General features: G+C 42.3%; 1 protein-coding gene across 1 annotated transcript in view; it reads left to right on the plus strand.

The window, feature by feature from the left end:
- Positions 1-26667, plus strand: part of LOC122810583 (glycogen [starch] synthase, muscle-like) — a 166921-nt gene that overhangs the window by 101374 nt on the left and 38880 nt on the right. The window contains exon 4 of the mRNA XM_044082160.1: positions 13615-13758. Within this exon, the coding sequence (XP_043938095.1) occupies positions 13615-13758 (144 nt within the window). The remainder of the gene's footprint in view (positions 1-13614; positions 13759-26667) is intronic.

The following is a 26667-nucleotide window of genomic DNA, read 5'->3' on the forward strand; positions in this document are numbered from 1 at the left end:
TGGCTTGCAAGGAAGTGGTATTAGATTTTGATTATGGTGGTTTGAATGTGGGGAAGCTCCAGTGCATTGACCTGTTTGACTAGCCTAGAGGTATATTTGTTTCTGATGTAAATCAAGACACCGCCACCTTTAGTCCCAGTCTGTGTAGTAGCTGATGTATTGTGTGGAAGGCATTATAAACTTTTACTGTCTGTGTGGTCTTTCTCTCTAGCACTCAGTAGTTCCACCTCTTGTTCTGTGAGTTCCTCTTATTCTGCAATACTTCAACTTTCGTCAGCCCCCAAAATAATTCCCATTACTTCTTAGTCATACCTTTTTCATTATTTCTATCTTATTTTTAAACTCTATTTTAATTTTATCTAACTCACTAGCTGTCACTTTTGAAGAAATTTATATCTTCTTTTAATAACTCTTCTAATTTCCGCTACCCATTCCTTAAATACTTATCTCTCTAACAAATGGTTGGGAGAGTGCTAGTGTCTTATTTTACTTCATTACCCTGCATTTGTATCTTAGTTTTTAAATGTGAAATAGCGATTTCAGTGAGTGTTGAAGCTTTCAATTAAATGCTCATGTTCTAACCAGCCTAGAATAGTTATTTTACCTTGGGGAATAATATTTAAATTGATTTCCTACTTCTGACTTCACATCTTTCATATTAAATATGTTCATAAATTTCTTTAGAAATTTACTGTCCTTTATATTTTCCTTTCTAGGTCCCCCCAATACACCCTTACTATTACAAATAGAGTTCCAGGCTGCACTTAAGTTAATATTCCCTGCTGAAAATTTTATTATTTCTCCTTAAATTTTCTTGAGCCATAGTAGCCATTTTTTTTTGGTGGAATGTAAATGCTTGCCATTGTAATCCTCCTCTCTTGTCAAAAGACCCTTACAACCACATAACTACAGTTAGTTTTTTCCCCTCTTCTATCACTATTGGAGCCCCTCTAGCAGTCAGCATTATTACTTCCCTTTGCCTTTGTTCCTGATATTCTGCTGAATATCCAGCCTGAAATCCCTTCTTTGCCAAATCCACATACTCATTTCTTTCCAAGTGCATCTCCTGCAGCATTGCTATTTGCACTCAGCATTTCTTAATATAATAAATACTCTCTTCTTTTTGTCTGTACCTGTAATGCCATTTACGTTCCAAGATGATATGAATAATGTAGCCATTATTAAAAAAGGTTATTGCTCCCACATAATATGACAGTTTTTTTAAATGTGTATTTTCAACTTTTGTCTTGCATGCATAACCTAATATTTAACATACTGATTTTTTATACAGTTTCTTTTATCCATTTGAACATGCCACATTGTTCAAGAAGCTTTTGTATTTGGGTTTTTGTTAAAAAAAAAAAAAAATTAAATGCGTTTTTGAACACCCCTGTTTACTTAGAGCAAACACAGAATTATGTACATTTTCAAATACTGAATTTTAACCTGCCAGATAGGAACAGTGCCCCAGTTCCACAGCTGTACCCACAGGCATGATCTAACCTAAAATTATGGTTATCCATGCTAAAGTGCATATTACAGCTTGTGTTCCCAATTACATTGATGGATGTCTGTTTATCTCTTTCACCCAGATGTGAAAAAAAGCATGTATACTTTCAGAAAACATTAACGATTAGCCCTAATAAAAGTGCACAGTCATCTTTAAATAAAACTAAATTATACACTGTTGTATTAAATGCATTAATGGTGTTCAGGTGCTAGGATCACTTACCATGATTTCAGACTTCATTTTTCACTGAACCGCTTGCCATTGTACCTTATAAATTTTGCATTTTCCTCAGCAAAGAATGTTCAGAACTTTCAAGATTAATTTCTTGCACCTGCAGACAGCTTGTCTCCATTTAAAAGTCAGCAATGAAGGGGAAATACCCAGCTAACATTTGTACTGTTGCATGAAGGAATCTTTGTAAATTTTAGTTAGAACAGAATATACAACTGCCTTTAGCTGTTAACTTCTTGACTCCCACTATGAACATTCACAAATGGAGGGAAAAAAGCTAACATCTCTACAGATGGAAGGAACTTAGCATTTTTCATGGCTTTCATCATTTTGTCTTACTTTGCAAACCCACTTGTTTATAGTCGAAGCCAGAGCATGCCAGAGAGCTGAAGCAAGATGACCGCTTAAATTCTGAGCTCTAGACAAAGGGCCCAGAAAATGTAATTTAAACCAGTTTTTGGTGGAAAATAATAATAAAAATAAATAACAGGGTGAAGGACAAAGAGAAAAGGGAGCATCAGTGGGAAGAGCTTAAAGCAGCTCCACAGAACAGCTCTGGTCTAAGCTGAGGGCATTCATCTTGACAGTCATCCTTGTAAAAAGAAAACAAATTTTTTTAATTCTGTGTATAGCATCAGTGCACTTTTACATTACACCCCACCCAGCAGCTCAAGATCACAGGAGATAATCTTAGATATTGCTTCTTTCTGCCCTGCCTTTTTTCTCGTGTTATACTGTAAAGCCTGTTTTTCGTACAACTAAAACATTTTTACTGTGGTATTTTTAATACATACAGCAGTCACTGAAAAGACTATCCCAACATTTAAAATACCCCTTATGTACACTATAAACATTGTTTTACCATATAACATGCAATTGGTGTCATAAAATGCTGTGTATGAATACTAATAAGAACAAAAAGGGAAAAAAATAAGCAGAACAGTTTTAGTATCCTTTAAAACATTAATTACATAAATTTGGGTATATGCTTTACAGTCCACCCACAAGTTTAACAAAGTCAACAGATGTCCAGTCTTTGCTTATTTTTCTTGCAAAGCCTTGTGTCATAAATATGACTGATGCTGTATAGGTGCCCATTTATTTACTAATTTCGGTATTGCTAGTCTTCATTTTGTTCCTCTCCATTTCACATCACCATTCTGTGATTCAAGTCCAGTGCATTCCTGATTCTAGTCAACTCCTGCTTTTTTTCTGTTTGCCAAGCATTTGCTTTGGAATATTGGAAAATAATCACTATTGAAATCTCTCTGAGCTTTAATGTCAGAAGAATGAGAAGCAGTCTCCCCTTCCATTTGCTTGTGCGCTTTTTGTTGGATAAACTTTACAATAGGGAATCTGTTATCATAATGTCAATTATCCAAAACAGTTATCTGAACACAGTTTTCTGAAGTTTTTGGGTAGGAAAAATATGTAAACGTTGTACATATTCGCTTGTACGTGTTTTTTGAGCTTGTAGTCTGCTTGTGTGTGAAATTATTCTTTGTGGTCCACTGGAATCACTGAATGGTTGAAAAGTGTATTCCCTGCGTGCAGAAAAAAACAAGATATTAGACTTTTTTTATCTGGTTTAGTTTGTTTGATTTGATTGTCTGAACTACCCTAGGTCCCAATTAGTTTGGATCAAGGCTACTGTATTTCCTCCTTCACCTGGTCTGCATCCATAATGTATTTGATCCTTCAAGAAAAATATTTTGAAGACAGCTGGTTACAGCAACTTCATTCTCACACTTGCCCCTCTATATTCCCTGATGGTTGGGATAAATTTGCTTCTCTTCTGCCTGGTATACAGTGAATAATCAGTGTTGTCAGGATCAACTGTTTCTGCTGGTATGATTGCTTCTTTACTAATATAGATCTTGGCAGCTTTCTCATCACCAGCTTTGGAGCAAACAGTCAAAATGCCCTTTCAATTTAACAAATCTTGCTTTGGAATACCAGTCCAGTTGCTTATTTGTGCTTTCATAAAATTAACAGTGTTTCTTCCAGTTTCTCTGGTACAGCAGAACATCTCCGGTTTTATCTGCACATGCGGTCTTCTAACTGCTCTTTTTTGAAACAGCTCTTTTTGAGAGGCTTCATACTTACCAGCCTTTTCTTTATTTCAGCCTCTGATTTTTGCAGTTTTAACAGTTCTCTTTATAGCTACTTAAGGTTTCTTTTATGGTTTCCTAGCCTTTTGTTATTTGAGATGATGTATTCATTCAGTATTTTATAATCATCACCTCTGAGTACCAAAGCTGAAGGTTGAACTGCATTTTGCTGAACAGCTGCAGGATTTTCCCAGCCTGTGTTTTCTCTTCACCTTTTTTGATTGGTTTTCTTTCAGGTTCTCTAAATTTCTTCTTTGCTGCCATGTAGGCCGTGTGTTTATTGTCCAGAAATTGAGTTTTACCCAAACTGACAATTTCACTGGCTGTTACTCAGTTTTGGTTTTCACTCTGGGAAAGCTGACATTAAGGTTCTGATTAGCATGCAGTCATCTTGGAAGTCCCATGAACTCAAATCTTAATACTGTTTTGTTAAAGGGACTTCTTTCCTGCAACAGAATCAAGCTTTTCATTTCACATTCATACTTCTTCATAAGTAAACTTGATTGAACTTTAAAGCTGTTTCTGTAATGTTATGTAAACTCCATTGCACATGTATCAATAATGGAAGCAAAGCCAGGATTCACTGACTGCATTGTCAGTGTTACATGCCATGCCCTTACCTCACACTGTTAAATTGCCCTAGAAATTGAACAAATCCTCTGCTAAATGGAGACTGTTACAAATATATTTGTGAAAATTAGGTTCCTATTAAATGATCAAAGACGCATTACTTCGAATGTGTCTTGATCGAACTTGAAAGCACAAAAAGGCAAAATAGCGAAACTGCATATAAGTGAATTCTTCCCCAGGGAAATAATTCGCTTGGCCGCTTCTGTTACTTGAGTTGGTATATTTAAGTAGGGGATGTGGGGGGGCACAGCCCCCACTTTAATATTTTAAATTATTTTTTTTTGTTTTGTGGAACAGCGATTTATTTTCCCTTCGAAAAAAATCGCTGTTCTAAGCGTTTGAGATTGTAAACTTCGCTTACATGGGTTCGATTGAATCATTGTTCACTGTTTTAAGCATTCAATGATTTAACTTAGACCTTGAAAATCTGTTGCACTGCATTAATTACACCACAATGTGGAATTACTTGGGACTTGCTGGAACCCCACATCTTTTGTCCAGTTGGATGAATTTTTCCTTTCAGTGTAGCTGTAGAATTATTCATCTGTAGAGGTTACAGAACCATCAGTCTAGAAATATTTAACATTTTCACAGGTAGGGGACTCTGAGCACAAGTTAAAGTTGATCTTTCAACTTAGATTGCCTGCTTTTGGAGGCCATTTACCTAATCAACAGCTTGAATAATTTTTGAAAGGTGGTTTGTGTTTCAGACCCTCCCCAAGGAAGCATATATTGTTTTCATGGAAACTTTTATTCTGTGAAAACTAAGCCTAGCTACTTTCAAACCTAGTGCTTTTGTGACCCTTAACTTAAGCTTTAGATTGCAAATTTTGTCTGAACATGTCTAAGCATCAAGCCCTTATGAATAGAAATGGTGTTCTCTATGGCATTATTTGTGCTAATCCCTCATTAATGCCTAAAGGAATAACTGCATTTAATTGGGCCCATGTAGTTAAGTTCTGCCCCAGACCTACAAGAGTGAAAAAAGGTATTTGAATGTGAATGAGCAGCTAGGATATATGGAAAGCGCAAAGTACTTCGAGCAGTATAACCAAAGATCTGATGTCATCTTCATTCATTCATTCATTAACCTGTGGGTCTCTGTTCAGTACCCATGAGTCAACCAGCTGCTTCACTAGCTAAAGATTCCATGCTTGAGCTCTTTTTTCCTACCCATAATTCCCCACTCGTCCAGATTACCTGTGATCTCATTTGCCACTCGTTAGATTAACAGCGAAGCTCCTGAGCTCATCTGTGAGTTTGGTAATATTTTTTGTTACACGAGTTGGAATTTTTCCTACTTTTTAATTAGACTTTCTACCCTGTCTTCTTGTAGCCTAAAAAAAACTTTTATAATAGTGTTTTTTCCTAATCAGGTTTTTTTCTCGCCGTAGCATTTCTTCTTTCCCTTCTTTACCATGGCTGATCGAAAGGAGAAGCCTTTTAAGCCTCATTACTAAGGGTTTTGCATCCAGGAAGAAAGAGGTCATTGTCTCCCTCTACTCTGTCCTCATTAGGCCAGTCATTGAGTACAGTGCCCTATTTGGCATGTACCTCACCAAACACCTGCAACAACTGGAGAGGCCGCAGAAGTACCCCACAAAGAGGATCCTAGGCCTTAAACATTTGTCCTATATTGGACAGACTGAAAAAACTCCCAACTATTCTCTGTCTTATATCGCCTACTTAGAGGCGATCTCTGCTTGACTTACAAAGCCTTGTCTGATCCAGCTCTGTTAGAAATGCTACAGCTAAAGAAATCCCAGTCCCTCCGCACCACATGCTCTAGAGACCTCAGCCTCATTACCACAATCAACCGAACATGCTGGAAAGACAGGTTCATAACCCAGACACATCCCATGCTATGGAGTAGACTTCCTATACATGTCAAGCAGAGCAACCTCACTGGCCCTCTTTAAGAGACATCTTGATGAGTAGATGGGAAATATAGAAAATTCACCCCAGGGATCACTCCAGTGGCTTTACTCGACAAAGGCACTGGTAACTAAGGTGGGGTGGCACGATGCCAGAGTAATGCTATGGGCTAGGTTTGTAAAGGCCACAGGGCATTAGCCTGGTACACACCTATGAACCTATGTTTCAAGAAATGCACTTCCTATGGGCACAAGATCCGCTGTCTCATGCCCATGGAAATGCATGTACTGCCTGGGGCCTGATCAGTTGGACAGTGACTGAAGTATTTATAAATGTTTTCTACACAGGGCCTTGGCAGATAGGAGAAGGAAGCTCATTTTGAAAAGTTTGCTCCCACCTTCCCCTGCTGTCCCTTTAACATCACGGGCTCAACCCCCCTCCAGATCATCTAAAGTGGCCCATAAGAGCAGGAAATGTTCCCCGTGAGAGGTCATCTTTGGAGCCACCAAAAAAGGCTACAAAGACTTTGGAGCCGACCCTGTCGGCACCAGCTTCTTCAACTCCATCTTCCTCTATGTGCCTAGTCTGCTTCCTCAGGGCCAAATAGATTGGATCTTCGTGTCTCAGCTTATGGCTCAGGGCCGACCACCCCGCTCAGAGATCCACGTTGCAAAGGAAATCATCCAGGACTCCATCTTCCAGATCCTCCAGATCTTTTCGAAAACTCTATGAAAATGATGTGGGTAGACTGAGACAATTTCTTGAGGCGCAGATTCAGATGTGGGTTTTGTCTGCTCTTTCCCCTTCTGGATCCATGAGGCTTTCCCTTTCTGCCCTATGGCTCCCTCTCTGATCCAGGCCTCTGTTTTGGAGTCTTTGGTTCCATTAGTTCCATGCACCAAAGTGTCTGGGCAGATACTGATTTCATTATCTCCCCCAACCGTTTCCCTGATACTCTAGGTTCTGACTGTTTCAGGGGCTGAGTGCATCTCAGAGCTGTAGCCTCAATGTCTCTTCCAAGGGTTTGAGTTCCACTCCGAAGTTTTTGGAGCAGTTTCTTTCTTTCGGAGCTTCAGCATTCAATACCTTAGCTCCAACTCCCCCTTCGAAGCAGGGGGCTCAGAGGCTTCGAGAGGTGTCTTCTCAAGTAGTTTCAGCTCTGGATGGGATGCTTCCAGGAGCTCAGAGCCCTTCAGCATTTGAAGTGGTGGACCCTTGGCTCTCATATCTTTGGAACTTATCCTTACCCCTTCTGGATTGGTGCCTGAGGCCTCTAGTCTACTAGATGGACAGCCAGCTCTGGAAAATCTGTGGAACCTCAAGGCTCTTCTGGCACCTCCCTGGAACTTCCCACCGAGGAGGTTCCTCTGAAGGGACTGTGCAAGAGGAGGCACTGAGAAATCTGTTACCACTGACACCAACTTCGCGGAAGGCAAGGGATCCCCAAGATCACCAGAAGATATCTCCTTTGGAGACATTTTAGAAATTCATCAGTCGTGCTTGATCTGCCCAAAATCCTTCGGAGGAATTGGTATTGTTGGAGGCTTTTGGGTCCGGCCCATCTACATCCTGGGTGCCCCCCCCTTGCTGATCCATTCGTTGAGTTGGTGTCTTTTAGGGCACGGAAGGAACTGGATATGCTAGAGCCCATACCAAAATAGGCTGATAGTCATACGTGCCCCCTAGACGAGACCTTATGGACCAAGGGTATCCTGTAGATGCTATGGCTGTTGCTGCCACCACCAGAAAGGTCCTAGTCCAATAAAGCTCCTCTGTCCAAGCCCGCCAATAGAGAATTCTGGGCTTTGGACACATTTGTCAATAGAGTTTACGCCTTGTCCACATTTACTTTGAGGGCTATAAACTATTTATCCAATTTTATGAGATTATAGAGAGACCTGGTCAAGGAGCTCTCTAGCTCAGCCCTGTGCTCCATGTCTGCAGAGGAGCAGAAGACATTCTTCTCCAGATTGGCCACCCTTCAAGCAGTATTTAATGCATCCATAAGGTTTGTAACCCATGTGGCGGAGGGTATCCCAAGGGCGGCCGGTTTCAGCATTGCCATAAGGCATCGTGCCTGGATGAGGCTATGCAGCTTTGCTGAGTCCTTTTAAGGCATCTTTCGTCAATACACCCTTTGAAGGATCAACCTTGTTTGGATCCACAGTTCGAGAGAGACTCTCCCACAGCGAGAAAGATGGGAAGACCCTTTCTTCTTCGGGATTCTGTTTTTCTTCTCCACAAAGGTCCTTTTCAAGGAACGAGCATGGCAGTGAAAAGATGTAGTTCAAGAAATCTCAAGCTTCCTGTCAGGACTCTCTGGGAGATTTTTTCCCTAGAGGCAAAGGGGGGGGGGAATGACCAGAATGAGAGATGCTGCCTATCAGAGGGTGCCTACAAAACAAAGGGTTTTGGAAACTCATCTGGGATAAACCCTTCCATCGCTCCTGGGCAGTTGCCTGACTGCCTTCCTTTGGAGGCAGTTGTAGGGTGATTTTCCTTTAACCCTGCAGCCTGGAATGCCATCACAAATGACCAATGGGTACCAAGGATCATATCCAGAAGGTACGTAATTCAGTTTTTTTTTTTTTTTCTTTTTGTTGGAGAAAATGAACCCAAAGAATTGCCTCCCCGATGTTCTCCCAGTCAGAGGGACGACACTGCTGTAGAAATCTAAAAATTGATGCACAAAGAGAGTCATCCAGGAGTTCTCTCCAGATCAAAACTGATCCAGGTGTCTATTCCAGGTACGTTTTGTACCCAGAAAGACAAGGGGTCTGAGACAAATTCTGAACCTAACTTTTCTAAACAAATAAGTAAAGAACACAATTCAAGATGGTCACAGTTAAGTCTGTCCTACCCCTGTTGAGGATGAACAACTGGGTTGTCCTCTGTAGACCTGAAGGATGCGTACTATCACATCAAAATACATGGGCGGTCCAGATGGTTCCTTCACTTCAGGCTGGGAGCCAGTCATTACCAGTTCAGATCACTCCCATTTTGTGTTTACCAAATGCTTGGCAGTGGTGGTAGCCCATCTCAGGCTGCAAGGGTACCAGATTTTCCCCTGTCTGGATGACTGGCTTCTAACAGCTCCAACCAGGCATCTTTTGTTACAGGCTAAGGATTTATCTCATCAACTTGGCTCCATCTCTTGGAGTAACGATCAACCTGCACAAATACCAGTTGGAACTGGTTACAAGTGATGCATTTCATAGGAGCATGGTTTGAAATGAGAATTTCTCATGCTTATCTGACAATGGACAGAGCATCAAATTTAAGACTTCACCAGCCAGTTTAGTTATCAGACCTCTGGGTTCCATGGTGGCCACGATAACTCTGTTGTCCACAGTGCATTTTCATATGAGGATTCGTGCTTCGCTGTACAGACAATGCTTGCAGTCATCCTTTCACTCTTCCTCCCCCAAATGCCACGTTGACCACTGTCACCTCCCAGATGGGGTTGGGGGCATTATTTGGGTCTAACAGTTCAAGGCACATGGACACCCCAGGAGTCCAGATTGTATGGCAGTGTACTAGAGATGAGAGCGGTTCTTCTAGTATTGCAAGAACTACACAGTTTTCTTCCTGTGGGAACTATTGCTGTTCAGTTAGACAATATGTCAGTGGTGTGGAACATCAGCAAACAGGAAGGGACCAGGTCTTATCCCTATGTTGAAGTTAATGAGTGTGTGGCAGTGGGCCGTTTCTACCAACCGCTTTCTGGTGTCAAAGCACATTCCAGGCGAATCCAACATCTTGGCAGACAGGCTCTGCTGAATTTTACTGATGCCTCATGAGTGGTCCCTGAATCAATCCAAAGGAAAGAACTTCTTTCAGAAATGGAGTCAACCTCGCTGTGGTATTTTTGTGTCCCCTCTTAACAACAAATGCAGGAGGTACTTTGCCTTGATCCCTCCTCAGAGACAACCACCCGGAGATGCTCTAGTCCATGCTTGTCCTCTTGGTTTACACTGTGCTTTTTCCCTGCTGCCCTTAATTCCCAATTTCTTACAGAAGGCTCTCCGGTTGAAGAGAAAGGTAATAATCATTGCTCCCTTCTGCCTCGACAAACCTGGCTCCCATTTTCTTGGTCTCACCTGATTTGCCTGTCGGTGATGCTGGACCAAATTCCGGATCTACTTTCTTACCCATCATGCAGACATTCAGAGACTGAAACTTAACTGAATGGTTTCTCTAATTCCAGTGATGGATAGACACCCCAGGCTCTCCTCCCCTGTTCAGAAAACATTGATCTCTGCCATAAATCCTTAACTAGAAACATTTATAAGAGCAAATGGAAGAGATTCTCTCTATGGGCACAACAGAAACAAAGGATCCTTTCACAGCCCATCTTGGTAGTTTTAGATTTTTGGGCATTTCTTTCCAGTGGTGGAGCTAGTTACTCCACCGATAAAGTACAGCTAATTTTACAAGCTTTAGTCCGCCTCCCTTTTGAACCAGCAGCTACAGTAGATTTAAATTTTTTTTCCTGAAAGACATTGTTTTTGGTAGTTATTACTTCAGAGACTTTGACAGGTTCTTTCCTGCAAATTTCCTTACTTGATATTTCACAAAAATAGAGTAACCCTTCGTACCAATCCATCCTTTTCCTAAAGTTGGTAGGGAAGGTAATATCAATCTGTTAACCTTCCTGGTTTCTTCCATAATTTTCAGAATAAGGGAGAGTACACTCTTTATTTGCTTGATGTATGTAGAGAACTACGTTTGTTTTTAGATGAAACAAAGTCTCTCAGGAAGATTGATCAGTTGTTGTCCCTTTCAGATGCTGAAAGTGGTAAACCTGTTACTGAGACTACCTTAGCTAGATGATTGAAGGACTGTATTTCCTTTGTTTATTCCGCCAAAAACATTTCAGTGCCTGGTCAGAATAAAACTCATTCCACAAGGTCTATGGCAACTTTCCAAGTCTTTTGGTTGAAGGTATCTATTGAGGACATTTTTGCAGCAGCTACTTGTTCAAACCCTCATTTGTTTTGTGCATTATAAGTTGGTCATCTCCAGGAGCAGAAGCACCTTTGGCTCTGCTGTACTCTTAATATCTTTCCATGATGGTCACAACTGGATTGTTGTAGTGGGGACTCCGTCCCCCAGGTTAATGAATGAATGAAGATGACCACATCAGATAGAGCATAGTTATGTCCTTATAATGTTCCATCTGTTTTGTCTGTCTTCATTCTTCACTAACCTTCCCCAATCCAAGACTGCGAGAGATCTGATGGATATGTTCATAGGAAGCACAGTTCTTACTGAGCTTCTGACATTCTAATCTTTATTCTGTGCTGACTGTGTTGGCCTATTTAACCACTGATGGCTGTTATTGCAAATTCGATCTGAGGTAATTTGGAGGAGTGGGGAATTATGGGTAGGAGGGAGAAGCTTGAGCTTGGAATCTTTAGCGAGTGAAGGGGCTGGTTGGTTCTGAGGGTCAGAAGAGACCCACAGGTTATTGAAGATGGACAACACAGATGGAACGTTATGGTAAGAACACAACTTTTTTATTCTCTCATGCCAGGAAAAACAGGGTAGACCTGTATTCGGGGAAACATTGTGAAAATAACCGAATAACTGCCTCTGGAGGGCCAAGAAATTATTTTCTCTGCTGGGGTGCATGTTTTCATCCTGCTTTATGAATTGCCATTTAGCTTTTCCATTCATTATAGGCTGGGTATTCAGGCCCAGAAGCAGGGCAAACTTTACCACTGAATTCTTGCAGGCTGTACTAAAATCACCTCTCCTTGTTGGAATAGCTATTTTAAAACTCTTCCCTTGGATAAGAAGCAGTACTGCAGTTGTTTTGAATGCTCAGATTAGCTGTAGATCTTGAGTAAAATGATCAGTAGTGAAATGCAAGTACCCCCCCCAACTGTGGCTTCTTTTTAAATGCTTTGAGATGGAGGAGGGAATGAGAAGTGTCTGTTTCCCATTTTAGGAAGAAGGGTATCCTAGATCTTTGTGCTGTACTTTTCCCCTGTTGGATGGGAGTATCCATACTTTGCCTCTGGAATCCGTTTGGGCCATGATGGGACCCCAGGGCCCTGAATTCTTCTGGAACTTAGTGGGATGACCTTGTCTGTCAGATTCTACATAGCTGTTTCAAACCCAATGATCAGGAACATCCCCTAACCCTATCCTAAATGCACTTGATGACAACCTTCTTACTGAAAGACTGAAAAAAGCATAGATACTCTTCCATTTAGCCATATGTTGCCCTAGCATAGTGGAATAAGGGTTTTTAACTCTGCTCTTGTGGTGTTACTAAGCACTAGAAGTTTTGGAGGCACAGTTATATTACTCAATTCCCGTTAATGAGTAATGATCCTTTTATTCAAATATCTACTAATATTGCAAATGTGCTTGCTTATACGTGCACAGGTGGAACCTAATCTGCATACTGTTTTGCAGTGCTGCTTTTTTCTTTGTTAATTCAGAGTAGAAGTGTTTTGTAGCTGTATATTGCCATTGCCAACCTTCAACCCAAAAGAATCTCCTCTTTATTAATAAGCCATCTTGCACACAAGTCTTTCCCGTTTCATTTTGCTGACAGGGTTTTAGACTAATGAACATAAAACAAAAAGAAAAGAGGTCACTACAGCTTGGGAATATAGAGGCAGCCATACTTCTCAACGCTGTAGATTTTCGTAGACTGTCCAGATTTTTGTTTCATATTTTTGTTCTGTTCCTCGTAAAATTTGTGATTTTCTGGATTTTTGTGGCAAATTAAGGAATTAATTCACTAAATAATGACAGCTACTTGAGTTTCAGACTTCACGTCCTTTAGAAAATGCATGGTAACCCAAAGCCTTTCATTCTAGCAACTTTCTAAGTTTATAAGAGCAATGTTTAAAATATGTCCCTATTTTTGAGGCTTTATCCTTCCATTATTTTTGGCTTTGTCTAGATTTTTTTGTGCTAAGAAGTTGAGAGCTATGGAGTCAACTTCCCTGATCTAGGTTTATTGCTGATTTGAAGACTTATTAAAGCTCAAGAGTTGTGAGTTAGAGATGCCTCGGTAAAAGAGTTTCTTTCTAGCTGCTTTTAGTTGATTTGGGTAAGTCTAGAGTTTGATCAAATTATGGTTATGTCACACTAGAACACTTATCCAACCCTTTCTTCAAGTTAACTGTCTACTTCACTGTAGATCTTGAAATATAGTTGCATATAGTTTTGTGTGTGCATTGCAGTTAATTAACAGGAAAGTCTATTTAATAAGTAACAAGTTGTTTTTCCCCTCAGTTCAATGTTGACAAAGAGGCTGGAGACCGGCAGATCTATCATCGGTACTGCATGGAACGTGCTGCTGTGCATTGTACACATGTCTTCACAACGGTTTCACAGATTACGGCAGTGGAAGCAGAATTTCTTCTGAAACGTAAACCTGTAAGGGTTGGAACAGTGTTAATGAGATGCCTGCTGCAATCTCCTTTTTTCTGTTCGGTTTCACAGTCTTACTTGTTGAGGGGTTTAATTTATACTTTGGTATGCATTAAACCTGGTGTGGAGAAATTGGTTTATTTTTGTAAACAATCTGCTTGTTTGCAAAATGCTTTTACCTCTAACTTAATTTTGGTGTTTTAGTTGTAGACCGGACTAGATGTTCATTGTGCATACAGCTCCAGTCATAACAGATGGGTTCTCCTGCTGTCAGACGGGTCCTCGATCGGCCGAATTCCAAAGTCTAGGTCCGGCGTTGGTTGTCGTCGCTTCTTCCCTGACGTCAGTGCGACAGGGGTATAAAAGAACCAGCCGACACCATTTTCTCCAGTCTTTCTTGCCGTGCGGTGCCCGAAGCAGAAGCAGTTCGCAAGTGCCGGTCGGCCAGCTCCTGAAATTATGAAAATTTTGCAACCGAAGTCTTCTTGAAAGCCAAGTACCCTGTTGGGGAAACTTTTTTTGCCTCAGACCGATGTCAGACAAAGTTAATAATTGTATTTCATGTGGGAAGCAAATACCACATAAGGATTTTCATTCCCTCTGTATTCCTTGCTTAGGCCCAGACCACGATGTCTCGGTCTGTCGTTTTTGTGCTACATTCAATAAACGCAGGATTAAATGTCGGACGGAGTTCGCCCAGCATTATTTTGGCAAAAAATTTAACTGTATTATGTCGTCGGAAACTCCGACTCCAGTTTTGTCTAAAAAACGCAAAGATAAGGACCAACACACGAGGTCCGCGGCCTCTACCGACACCACGCCAAAGCCGACTACAGGTGGTCCGGTTCTCAGCGAGGCGCCTACGCAGCCCCTGACTACCGACGACACTTCTTTGGCGGTGTCTTCTGTGCCCGAGGTCGCTGGCTCCTCGGCCCACACCCCGACTACAGATACCGAAGCCACTCTTGGTGGTGAATCTCAAAATGTAGACAGGTCTGCCTCTTCTCAAGGTGTCTTCAGACCTTCCTCTTCTTTTTCCATCAAGGCTTTCACTAAGTCTAAAGCAGCCATGCATTCTTAGAGACAAGCTTCACAGGGCCTTTCTCCAGGCCCCATGCCTAAAAAACAGATGCTCAAAATGGCGGAGGATTTAATTACTCTTATCAGGGGTTCTCAACCCCCCCCCAGACAAAAGGCCCAGAGTGGAGAAAGAATCCCCCTCCTCTGACCAGACCTCCATTATATCAGAGCACTCTGATGAACAGGAACATTCTTACTCCCCTTTTGAAGATTCTGATGCAGAGGAGTCCATTCCCTCTGTCCCCCCCCCCCCCCCCAGAGGATTACTCATTTGGGGAAACCTTGCATACCTTAAAGGAACACTTCCACTGGGAAGGCCAAGAGTACTCTTCCAAGAAAAGGCTTTGGGATTTTCTCTTGCTACCTCAGCACAGGCCTCCGGCTATACCTCCTGTCTTAGACATACTAGATGATGTGTACTCGGAGGCCTGCCTTAACCCGGATTCTTTACCTCCAGCCCCTGTCAAGCCTGACAGGTACTACCGGGTTCCTGACTCGCACCAATTTTTATACAAAAGCCATGCGGCTGACCCAGAAACTATCTCACAGGGCCCAAAGGGAATTAAGGCCTCCACTGCCAAAAATCCATTACCTTCTGAGAGAGATTCCAGATCCTTAGAAAGGTGGGGAAAAAAGGTATATACCTCGGCCACCTTAACCATGAGGGCATTAAACTGCCAGTTCCATATGCTAAAGTGCCAGCAGTTTCTGTTATCACAATTGAGAAGTAAAATGGCACAACCTGAACAACCAGACTTGAAGGAGTTGCAGGATTTGATGCATAGTGCAGAACAAGTGGGTAAACATACCTTGCAATGTGGTTTTGATGCTCTAGAGGCCTCATGTAGAGCTGCGGTTACAGGATCAGTGATACGTAGACATGCCTGGCTCAAGGAACAAACCTTACCAGATCATGTCAAAGCTAAATTGCTAGATGCCCCTCTTCAAAAGGATGTATTATTTGGTGTTAAAGCTGAAGAGGTATTAAAGAAAATGGAGGAAAAAGCTAAATCAATGCAAACAGTGAAGGATTTTCTACAGGTACAACCTCCACGTTTCAGTAGAAATTGGCCTTCCAAAAATTGGTCCTTTCCAGCCACAGACAGACCCCAAAGAGGTAGATACAGGCGCCCGAGGGGCAGAGGGCAATCTCAAGGATCGTATAGAGGCAGACAATGGCAAGCTCCTACACAAAGAGGTGGTGAGGACAGTTCGCAGTCATTCAGAAAGTAAGCCCAATGACTTTCCCCTTTGCATGCCAAACAAGGCTCAAATGGCAGCACCCTTAGGCAGAAAACTGGCATTATTTTCAAAAAATTGGCATATTGTGTCAAAAGACAAATGGATCCTGGACATTATAAACAGAGGCTACAGATTCCATTTTCACCCCCTTCCAAAAATGAAAGGCATTCCAAACCTGCCACATAATCAAAGGGCAGAGGCACAAAAACAGATTTCAAATCTCATGGATATGAAAGCTATTCAAGAGGTACCTACTCACGAACAAGGTCAAGGCTTTTATTCCAGACTATTCCTGGTATCAAGGAAGGGAAAAGATTGGAGACCTATTTTGGACCTATCCATCCTAAACACATTTTTACTCTTACCAAAATTCAAGATGCTCACTTTACAGCAGCTTCTTCCCATGCTGGGCAAGGAGTCTTGGCTGGTAACATTGGACCTCAAGGAGGCATTACCTGCATGTCCCAATCGGAAAAAATTGCAGAAGATACCTCAGATTTCTTGCAGGTTCAACCCATTATCAATTCTCTGCATTGCCCTTTGGCTTATCTACTGTGCCCAGAGTATTCACAAAATGCCTGGCATCAGTAATTGCCTACTGCAGACTTCAAGGGATACAAATATACCCATATTTGGATGACTGCCTGATCCAAGCGGACAGCAAGCACATTCTTCTGAAACATCTGGCTTGTGTAATAATGTTGTTGAATTCTCTGGGATACACGGTCAACAAAAAGAAATCAAGGCTGATACCCTCTCAGAAAATAATTTTCCTGGGTGCCAACATGGACACAAACACCCAGATGGCCTACTTCACGCCAGAGAAGCAAGGGCAACTAACTCAATACTTCAGAACACTAGCAGATTTTACCAGGCTGACTGCAAGGAAAATCCTGCAGGCTCTGGGATTCATGGAATTCTTGCATCCTGCTAATCCCATGTGCAAAGCTGCATATGAGGAAACTTCAATGGTACCTGAAAAGCCTATGGTCTCAACACAGTCAGTTTGGAAACAATAATACCACTAATTCCATGTCTTCAAAAGGAATTTCTGTGGTGGGCTCAAGCATGCCAAGCAAACACAGGTCTCCCATTCTGCAAGCCTCAAGCAAATCAAGTCATCACAACAGACGCCTTGGACTACGCCTGGGGGGCACACATGACAGATCGGTGCATTCAGGGCAAATGGTCCCAAAAAGAAAAGCACCTTCACATCAATCAAAAGGAAATGCTAGCAGTAATAAATGCTATTATAGCCTTCAAAGACCTTCTGCATGCAGGTCAACTATTGATAAGGACAGACAACACGACGGTAATGTGGTACATAAACAGGGAGGAACCCATTCATACCCCCTATGCAGACTGGCCATGTCACTCTGGAGCATGGCTCTGGAATTACAAATCGAGCTTCAAGCACAGTACTTGCCAGGCAAGGAAAACACGCTGGCAGACAACCTAAGCAGAACAGATCCACACGAATGGAAGTTGCATCCTGAAGTTTTTACGGAAATAATTAAAGCGTGGGGAAGGCCAGACATAGATCTCTTTGCCTCACACACAAATCACCAATTGACAAAATTCTGCTCAAGGACTTTTCATCCAAAGGCCTGGAGAGTGGACGCTCTCTTTCAGTTGGACAACAATGACAGTTTATGCCTTTCCACCTCTTCCTCTGCTGCCCAAAGTTCTATTAAAAACCGGAGCAGACAGACTGAAGATGATTCACATTGCTCCAGACTGGCCAAGACAACACTGGTACCCACTCCTGAGGAGCCTGACGCATTCACCACCATGGACTCTACCTCTAATGCCTCTTTTTCTGACTCGGCACAGCTTCAAAACTCTTCACAGTCAGCTGAAAACACTCAATCTGGCCGTATGGAAGATTCCTTAACATCACAACAGACCCTACTCTCCAATGAGGTGCAGGATGTTATTTTGGAGGCCAGAAGGCCGTCTACTAGAAAAGCCTACGCCGCAAAATGGAAGTGGTTTTGTGCCTGGAATGAGAGAAAGGGCCAGAATCCTGGAAAACTGAATTTACCTCAAATATTACAGTATCTGGCTGAACTACTAAGCAGTGGACTTTCATTCTCCTCCATCAAAATCCATGCCTCAGCCATTTCTGCAGAATACAACACTGATCCACCTTTATTCTCTCAACCCCTCTTAAGACAGTTCCTCAGAGGGGCTAAGAATATAAAACCCCCAAGGAAACAACCAATACCTGCTTGGAACCTAAATTTTATACTAGAAAAGCTGACCTTGCCTCCTTTTGAGCCAGCTGCCTCAACAGATTTGCAATATTTGTCATGGAAAACAGCTTTCCTTCTGGCTATTACTTCAGCTCGTAGGGTTTTGGAACTACAAGCCCTCATGGCTGTGCAGCCTTTTATCATCTTCCATCAGGACAGAGTTTCCTTACGAACCAACCCGTCCTTTATGCCAAAAGTGGTATCCAGGGTAGCTTTGAATCAGGCTATACACTTACCTACCTTTTATCCTAATCCTCAAAACAAAGAGGATAGATTATTACATTCCTTGGACATCCACAGACAACTGCGTTATTATTTGGACAGAACAAAGCCTTTCAGAAAATCAGAACAGCTCTTTGTGTCCTATGCTATAGGAGCTCAAGGAAGCCTATTTCCAAACAGACAATCTCAAAATGGATAGCCCACTGCATACTCTTTTGTTTTTCATGGCAAAACTGTACCTGCGGGCATCAGATCTCACTCCACAAGGGCCACATCTACCTCTGCAGCTTTCCTCAGAGGAGTTCCTACCAAAGATATTTTGGAAGCAGCCACTTGGAGTTGTGCATACCTTCTCCAAGCACTACCACCTACCATTATACTCCAAAACTAGAGCAGGCTTTGCCACTGCAGTCTTGCAGGGCATCCTGGCTCCTCCTAGTTCCAACTAGTGCCTACCACCCCTTTCTTAGCTTTGGGATTCTACCCATCTGTTATGACTGCAGCTGTATGCACGATGAACATAGTACAGTTTTGTACCTACCATAAATGTAGATGTTCGAGTGCTAGTACAGCTGCAGTCCAGGTTTCCCTCCCTCCTTCCCCTCTTGGGACAGGCCTATTGGCTAATATCTTCTCATACTACCTGATTGGGGTATTCTTTTATGGTGTATTTGCTTGCAACTAATGTATTTTGATTATATGACATTGTTTTTTTTACACAGATTTATGTATTGCCTTCCTTCTGGGGGCACCTGACATCTGGGGCAAGAAAAACTGAAGAAAATGGCGTCTGCTGGTTCTTTTATACCCCTGTCACACTGACGTCAGGGAAGAAGCGACGACAACCAATGCCAGACCTAGACTTTGGAATTCGGCCGACCGAGGACCCGCCTGACGGCAGGAGAACCCATCTGTTATGACTGCAGCTGTATTAGCACTCGGAACATCTACATTTATGGTAGGTACAAAACTGTACTTTTTGCAGTGTGGCCAAGGGTGTAATAAAAGCTATGTAGTGTTACGTAATGAGGAAGGGATAAAATTGAAATGCTGAACAGCTTCCCATTTAGGTTGAGCTGACATGTAAAAGTACTGAACAGCCTGATAAGGAACAATCCAGTGTTTTAGTAACACTCTGGTGTTTGAACATAATTGGGCACTGCTGACCAGATCTGTGATGTGTTGAACTCCATATACCATTTCAGGTAAAATTGCCAGATACCTAACCAAGTACTGTCTTACCTGGGTGGTGTGGAGGCTAGGGGACTATTTTGGAAAAGTAGGACTGTACTATTGAGATTAATGGGCATATGAAGTGTGATCAGAAGAGAAAGGGGAACCTGGGGGGAGATCACAGGAATAATTCATCCAGGATTAGTACAGTCTTTCCTTAGAGTGGGCACTGCCCTACTTAAGGAAAAAAAAAGTACTTCTCTGTAAAAGAAATGAAAGAAGCCTAACAAGTATGGATTTGTTACTCTTATTGCATCTCTTGGAAGACTGGCTGAAAGGTTCTGTGAGACCAGACTAATGGTGCTGTTATAGCAGAGGTATTTCCATTCCAGCTTGATCTGTTTCTGTAGCCAAGTCTCCACAGTGGTGGAAAGAAAGATCTTCAGAGGAATTTGTGTATCTGGACTTTAGCACAGCCATCCAGTCAAGATTGGTTGGGGATTTGCAAATGAGTTGCTGAAAATAGTGAAATAGAGAATCAACTAAGGATACTGATCTGAATGCCCATAGAACTCTGAAGTGAAACTGCACCTAGTGGGATATCACAAGGCTGGATGTTTAGGCAGGACTGTTTTTAGCATATGGATTATAGATGTTTAATTGTGGGTGAACATCATCACCGTGTTTGCTGTTGGATGACACTGGGACTGGCTTTATTGCAATCATATCTTAAGGTCTACTTTGGGAATATAGATGGTAGCTGGGGATTGGCCAAAAACACAGTTAAGCATCTTGATATTACGTTGGGCTTTTTGGATAATGTAAACTGGTGTGATGGCTTTGAGAAAAATGGACCAGAGTGAGTAGAGTATAAATCATGTGTAGACTGATTAGTGCAGTTTAATGTTAAGAGGGATGAGTTAGTGAAAGCAAATGGGTTGCTGGATTGTATAAGGGTGTGTAATACAGATATTGCCATCTTTGTTTTCTGTTTAGTACTAAAGAAATGACATTTAGAAAAGTGTTCACTTCTAGCAGGCGTGCAGAGGGGAATGTTGAACTTGGGGGGGGGGGTGTTTGCAGTGAATAAATGCCTGAAATTCTGTTGCTTTAGTTGAAAGATCTGCCTTACAGCTTTAGTTTGTTTCTTTCAATCCTGGCATTTGGTCACAGTCTTCAGTTTTGTGTATTCTACTCATGCCTGTGTGGGTTTTCTTTGGGTGCTCCCGTTTTCTTCCACCTTCCAAAAACATGTTTACATAAGTGTGTGTATGTATCCATTTCTCTCTCTCCTTATGTGATGTGTATGTCAGCACTTTATCTAGTCAACACTCTTTTTAAAGTTGACCCTGTTTGGTCAACAAAATGGATTATCGACAAGTGTGAAGATTGCCCAATCCATGGAATTGGGGAATATGTCCTTTCTCCAGTATTGTGTGATCTTGGAGTTTGTGTATATAATTAGCAACATTGACATTTGGATGGTTTGGTTAAAGTACACACACTAACATTTTATATATAGATACATGTGTTTGACTAGATATGTATGTAATGCACACAAATGTCTTACATCATATAGATATGCATCATTGGTTGGGAATGTACATGTATGTTGCATTGTGTTTCAGTGATGCACACAATATACAGTTATTTTATTACCAGTAAATGTATGCAGTATACATAGGTATACACTGTATAGTTTTACATCATAAGTAGGTACTAGGCTATCTGCCCAAAGGCATTTATAAGCCTAGCTAGAATGTGTTGGCTTTTAGTTCCCTGTGCCTCTGTCCAGCAGAGCCACTGAAGTGATCCCCAGGGTAAACTTTGTTTCCCATCCACTTGTCAAGGTTTCTTTTGAAGAGTGTTAGCGAGGAGCTCTGCCTAATGTAGATTGGAATCTTGTTCCAAACCATGGGAAGCCTCTGGGACAGGAATCTATCCCTCCAGCACGTCCTATTTATTGTTGTGGCGAGGTTTAGATCCCTAGAGCGTGTGGCTTGAGGGGGATAAGGTTTTCTTTAGGTGGAGCATGTCCATCAATTCTGGGTTGGACATGGCCTTGTATGTCAGGCAGAGATCACCTCTGCGTAGGCGGTATGCAACCGAGTACAGCTGGCGTTTCTTTGGTTCAGCTGCATAGGGCATCTGTTTGAGGCTAGTAATCCTCTTGGTGAGGTACTTCTGTGCTCTTTCCAACTGTTGCAGGTGTCTTGTAAGGTTCATCCCAAATGGGGCGTTGTACTCTATGATGGGTCTGATGAGTAGGGGGGGGCACAATGACCTCTTTTGATCTGGATGCGAACCCTTTTGTGATTAGGTGGGCCACATAGAATGATTTTCTAACCACTTTGGCAATGTGATTATCAAAGGTGAGATTACTAACTACTTGGGTCCCCAGATCCCTTATTACGTCTTACGAATTTAGGAGACTACCACCTATGTGGTAGTTTGTGGGTACTTTGTTTTTTCCAAAGGGGATGACTATGCACTTTTTGGCATTTAGCTTGAGGCCATGATTTTGGCACCAGGTATCCATCTCAGTAAGACCCTTTTGGAGGATGTCGGTGTCAGCTGGAGAGTCGATTATAGCCCCTAGTTTGCAGTCTTCTGCGAATTTGGTAAGCTATAGTCCTCCTGTGCTTGCCTGTACCTCTGAGAAGTATATGCTGAACAGGAGAGGTCCTAGTACTGAGCCCTGGGGAACGCCACTTGTGGGTTCTGTCCATGAGCCAGTTTGTAATCCATCATGTGATGCAGGGGTTTATGTTTAGGCTGGTGAGCTGGTCTATAATACCAGAATGGGGAATGGTGTCGAAGGCCTTTGCGAGGTCTAGGTAGGCTGTGTGTACCACCTTTCCCCTTGTCTATAGCCTTGGTAACTGTCTCAAAGAAGTCCACCAGGTTTAGGAGGCATGATCTGCCCTTAACAAAGCCAAACTGGGTAGGGTCAAGTGTTTGGTGGTTCCCCATGTCTCTGTTAATGTGTTCCATGATGATACGCTCCATAGCCTTGCAGACCAAGCTAATCAGGCTTATAAGGTGATAGTTCTTGGGGTCTGTTGTGGCTCCACCATTGAGGAGTGGAATAACCATTGCTGTGCGCCACTCTATGGATACGTAACCTGTGGAGAGGCTGAGTTTGAACAGTGTGTTTAGGTGAGGGGTTAGTCTTTGTGCTTAGGTAGGACGCAGCCTGGGACACCGTCCTGTCCCATTGATGCTGTGTTTGTGGCTTTGGAGAGGGCTGTTTTAACCCGAGTGTCGGTTATTTCAGGGACTCTACATTCTTCTGGTATGGTTATGGGCCCTTTTGGGGGTGGGGGGGGGTGAAGTTTGTGCTGAACCTGTCTGCCAGGATGTTGGCGATATCGGTCGGTTCAGTGTATTTTGTGCCATTCTGCACTAACTCCGAGCAGATCTGAGCATTGCCACTTAAATTCTTGACATAGCTAAAGAATGCCTTGTGGTTATCTTTGGAGTCTTTGGCAATTGTTCTTTCGAAGCTCGCCTTGGATGATTTTATGAGGGATCGTAGTTTCTTGCTGATACTGATCAGGGATGTCTTCCCTTCTTGGGATTTTACTCTTTATTGTACTAGTTTCCTCCTCCTTTTGTATAGCTTGTTTATGGCAGGAGTCTACCAGACTGGTTTCCTTTTCTTGGAGGAGTGAGTTTTGGTTTTGCTTGGGATGGCACGATCCATGCATTCTTGCAGGTGCCTGTAGAATGCATTAGTAAAGGATTTTGCAGCTTGGACAGCATTATCCTTCAGCATGGGGGCTTTGAAATTTTCCACCTCTGTCTTAAGTAACTTAAGTAACATGAAGTTTGCTTTTGAAAAGTTTTTCACGGTGGTTTCCTTGTCCGGGGATGGGGGCTGAATGTAGATATCCAAAGTGATTTGTTTATGGTCAGATCTAATCAGCGAGGGGTTGATCTCCGGTATGGAACACTGGTCACCCATGTTGGTGATTTCCAGGTCCAATATGTTGTCACCTCTGGTGGGAGTGTTGACCAGTTGAACCAGGGCTTTTGAGTTTATAAATTCTAGGAAATGTTGGGCAGGAGAGTTAGTACTTGAGTAGTTCTCCCAGTTAATGTTTGGGTAATAGAAATCCACCAATATTAGGGTGTTTGGTAGGACCTTTACGATTCTGAGTGTTTCCACAAACGCAGAATGGAGGTCCTGAGACATGGGTGATCTGTAGCAAGCTACAATTTGAATTGCAGTTTTGCCTGTTAGTTGCACGTGGATGATCTCTGAAGCATCGTGCTGTGCCAGTAACCTGGAGATGTGGGTATCCTTGATGAGTATGGATACACCCCCCTCCCCACCTTTTGTATTTCGGTTTGGGTTATGTGGCCGAAAGATATGGTATGAGTTGTAGCTTGGTAGTGCTGGGGTGCTCTCTGGAGCCTTAAACCAGGTTTCTGTTACTGCACATATATCGATTTTCCCCATACTGAGGAGTACCTTGAGTGCATGCATTTTGAGGTTTAGACTTCTGGCACTGAGTAGCATTACCCTCAGTTTTTTGTTACTTGTGCTATTTATGGCGGTGGGTTTGTCTTTTGAGCCTTGCCTAAAAAAGGCACTATGGGGGTGCAAGAGCCTTGGCCATTATTCGAAAGCCTAAGGGTGACAGGCGCAAGATGTCTCTAGGGAAGTAGTGTGCTTGTCGAGTATGTCACCCCAGGCGGACAGACACTGGATCCCATTTGAATGACACCAGAAACTTAGCCAATTGTTGAAATCTAGAATTTTTTCTTTACATCATGGTATCATTCTTGGTGAGGGCAGGATGCTACTCAGGGTCAGGGTCATACCGGCCTGGGCTACGTGATCAGAGAGCTCTTCCATGTCTCTTTTCATGTAGTCCAGGGAGGTACGGCTCAGGTCATTCACACCTACATGGACAATGACAGAGTCATATTTGTACTTGTTCTGGAGTGACCTGAGTGCTTGTGTTATGTAGCGGATCCTGGCACCCGACAAGCAGCTGACAGTAACCTTCTCCTTATTCAGCCTAGTGAGTGGGACGTCAGTGTGCCTGACTATAGAGTCACCTGTTACTAGTATGTTGGGCATGTTATTTTGCCTTAAGGGCTGTGATTGCATGGCACACTGGTTTTGAGAAGTATGTGTTTCATGGTTTGTGTTGGGGGGTGGAGGTTGCTTGGATGTTTGTTTTGGAGGTCTCTGTTGCTTTTGCAGATTTTTATTTAGAGCCTCCGAGTATGTTTTCATGTAGTTATGTGGGTTTTTTGCCGATGCTGGTTTAATAGATCTATGTGAGACTGGTGGTGTGATGCAAGTATTTCCCTTTTCCTCTTGACTGTCTGATCCTGTCTTGGGTTGAGAGAGCTTAGCCTCCAGTTAGGCTGTATAATTGCATCTCTCACATGTATTAGTGTTTGGTGGTAGGAGGAGAGAGGGTTGTCTGTGTACATGAGGCAGTTGTAACATTGCCTCAAAATGCCCAGATTCACCAGTTGGACTGGAGAGTACACCTAAAACTGCCCTTTGGACGTGCTTGGATAGGTACAGTGAACTGTTTTACTGGATGGCTGGTAAGGTCGAATAGAGAGACTTGTCCTTCTGTACAGTACAGGAGGGTCTAGTGCTAGAATTTATAAGTGCTTGCTAAGAGTTTTGAGCAAGTGCAGGGCTGAGAAATGAATGGCTTGAGTGCTTAAGGAGAAAGTTTGTCTAGTTCCAAAGGAAAAATTGAAGAGGAGACTTTGTGGATCCGGGAATAGTTTTATCCCAGCTAACCGGTGCTGCCTGGCTTGCAAAAGCAGTATTTATAGCAGGGAAATAAAAGAGAGAGAAATTAGTCCAAAATGGCCAATAAACTACTAATTTCTAGGCTGAAACCACTCCTCCAGGGACAGATAGGCTGCTCAAAGCTCCCCTCTCACAGGTGAGCAGAGGAACTTGTATCCAAGTAAGGTATGGGCAAACAGACATTTGTAACACAGCCCTGAATTCAGCACTAACCTGAAAACTGGACTATACTAGCTTAGAAAGGTGGGAAATAAGTATATTTATTTTGTTTTTTTTTTCTTCAGAAAATAAAGCAGATACAATAAAAAAAACACTTTAAATGAACAGAAAAGGGTACTTATTGTTATATATCGTAGATCAGAGTTGTAGACAATGCCCCTAGTAATAAAGTAGGAAGAAACACAAATACAGTAAAAGCAGATGAATAAAGTACAATTTTTTTATATATAAAACAATAGAAAACTAACAAATTGATTGAAGCAAGTTACCCTATTAACCTGAAAAGAACTCAAAACTGAGCCCTATTCCAGCAGTCTTCAATCAGACAAGTTCTAACTGCACACTCCTGCTACTAGGGTGCAGGGGAACCTTCTCCAAAAAAAGATGGCCTGGATCAGTGCTCAAGTTATGCAAACAAAGCTAGATTCAGCAGGCCTGAATCTGATCTATGCTACAGCAACAAGGTACACCAATTTCAGAAAGAAACAGTTCAAATAAGCAGGCACAATAAGCCTGTGACAAGAAATTCCCAGCTCAGAAGGGCAGAATCCAGTCTCTCATCCCACAAGAGTGCAGACCACAAACCCTCTTAATGTAGAGTAACTGGCCTGAAGCCCAAGTGCTTAAGCCAGAACTAATAGACTTTTAGAATAGCAGACACTAGGCCTTCAATCAGCAATTCCCAGCTTAGAAGGATGTAAGCTACCTGTCCAGCCACAACAGTGCAAACCACAAACCTTCTTAATGTAAAACAACCTGTATAAAGCCCAAGTGCTTAAACCAAAAGACTTAGAATAACAGTTACAATTTAATCAGGCAGTAGTAAATGCAGCAGAATAAATTAAAATGTAGTACTTTTAAGAAAGGCAAAATAAAGTAGTAGGAAACACAAATACAGTAAAAGCAGATGAATAAAGTGCAATTTTTTTTTAA

This window comes from Protopterus annectens, chromosome 9.part0 (genome assembly GCF_019279795.1).
Source record: "Protopterus annectens isolate FY-2018-M chromosome 9.part0, PAN1.0, whole genome shotgun sequence".
Classification (NCBI taxonomy): domain Eukaryota; kingdom Metazoa; phylum Chordata; order Ceratodontiformes; family Protopteridae; genus Protopterus; species Protopterus annectens.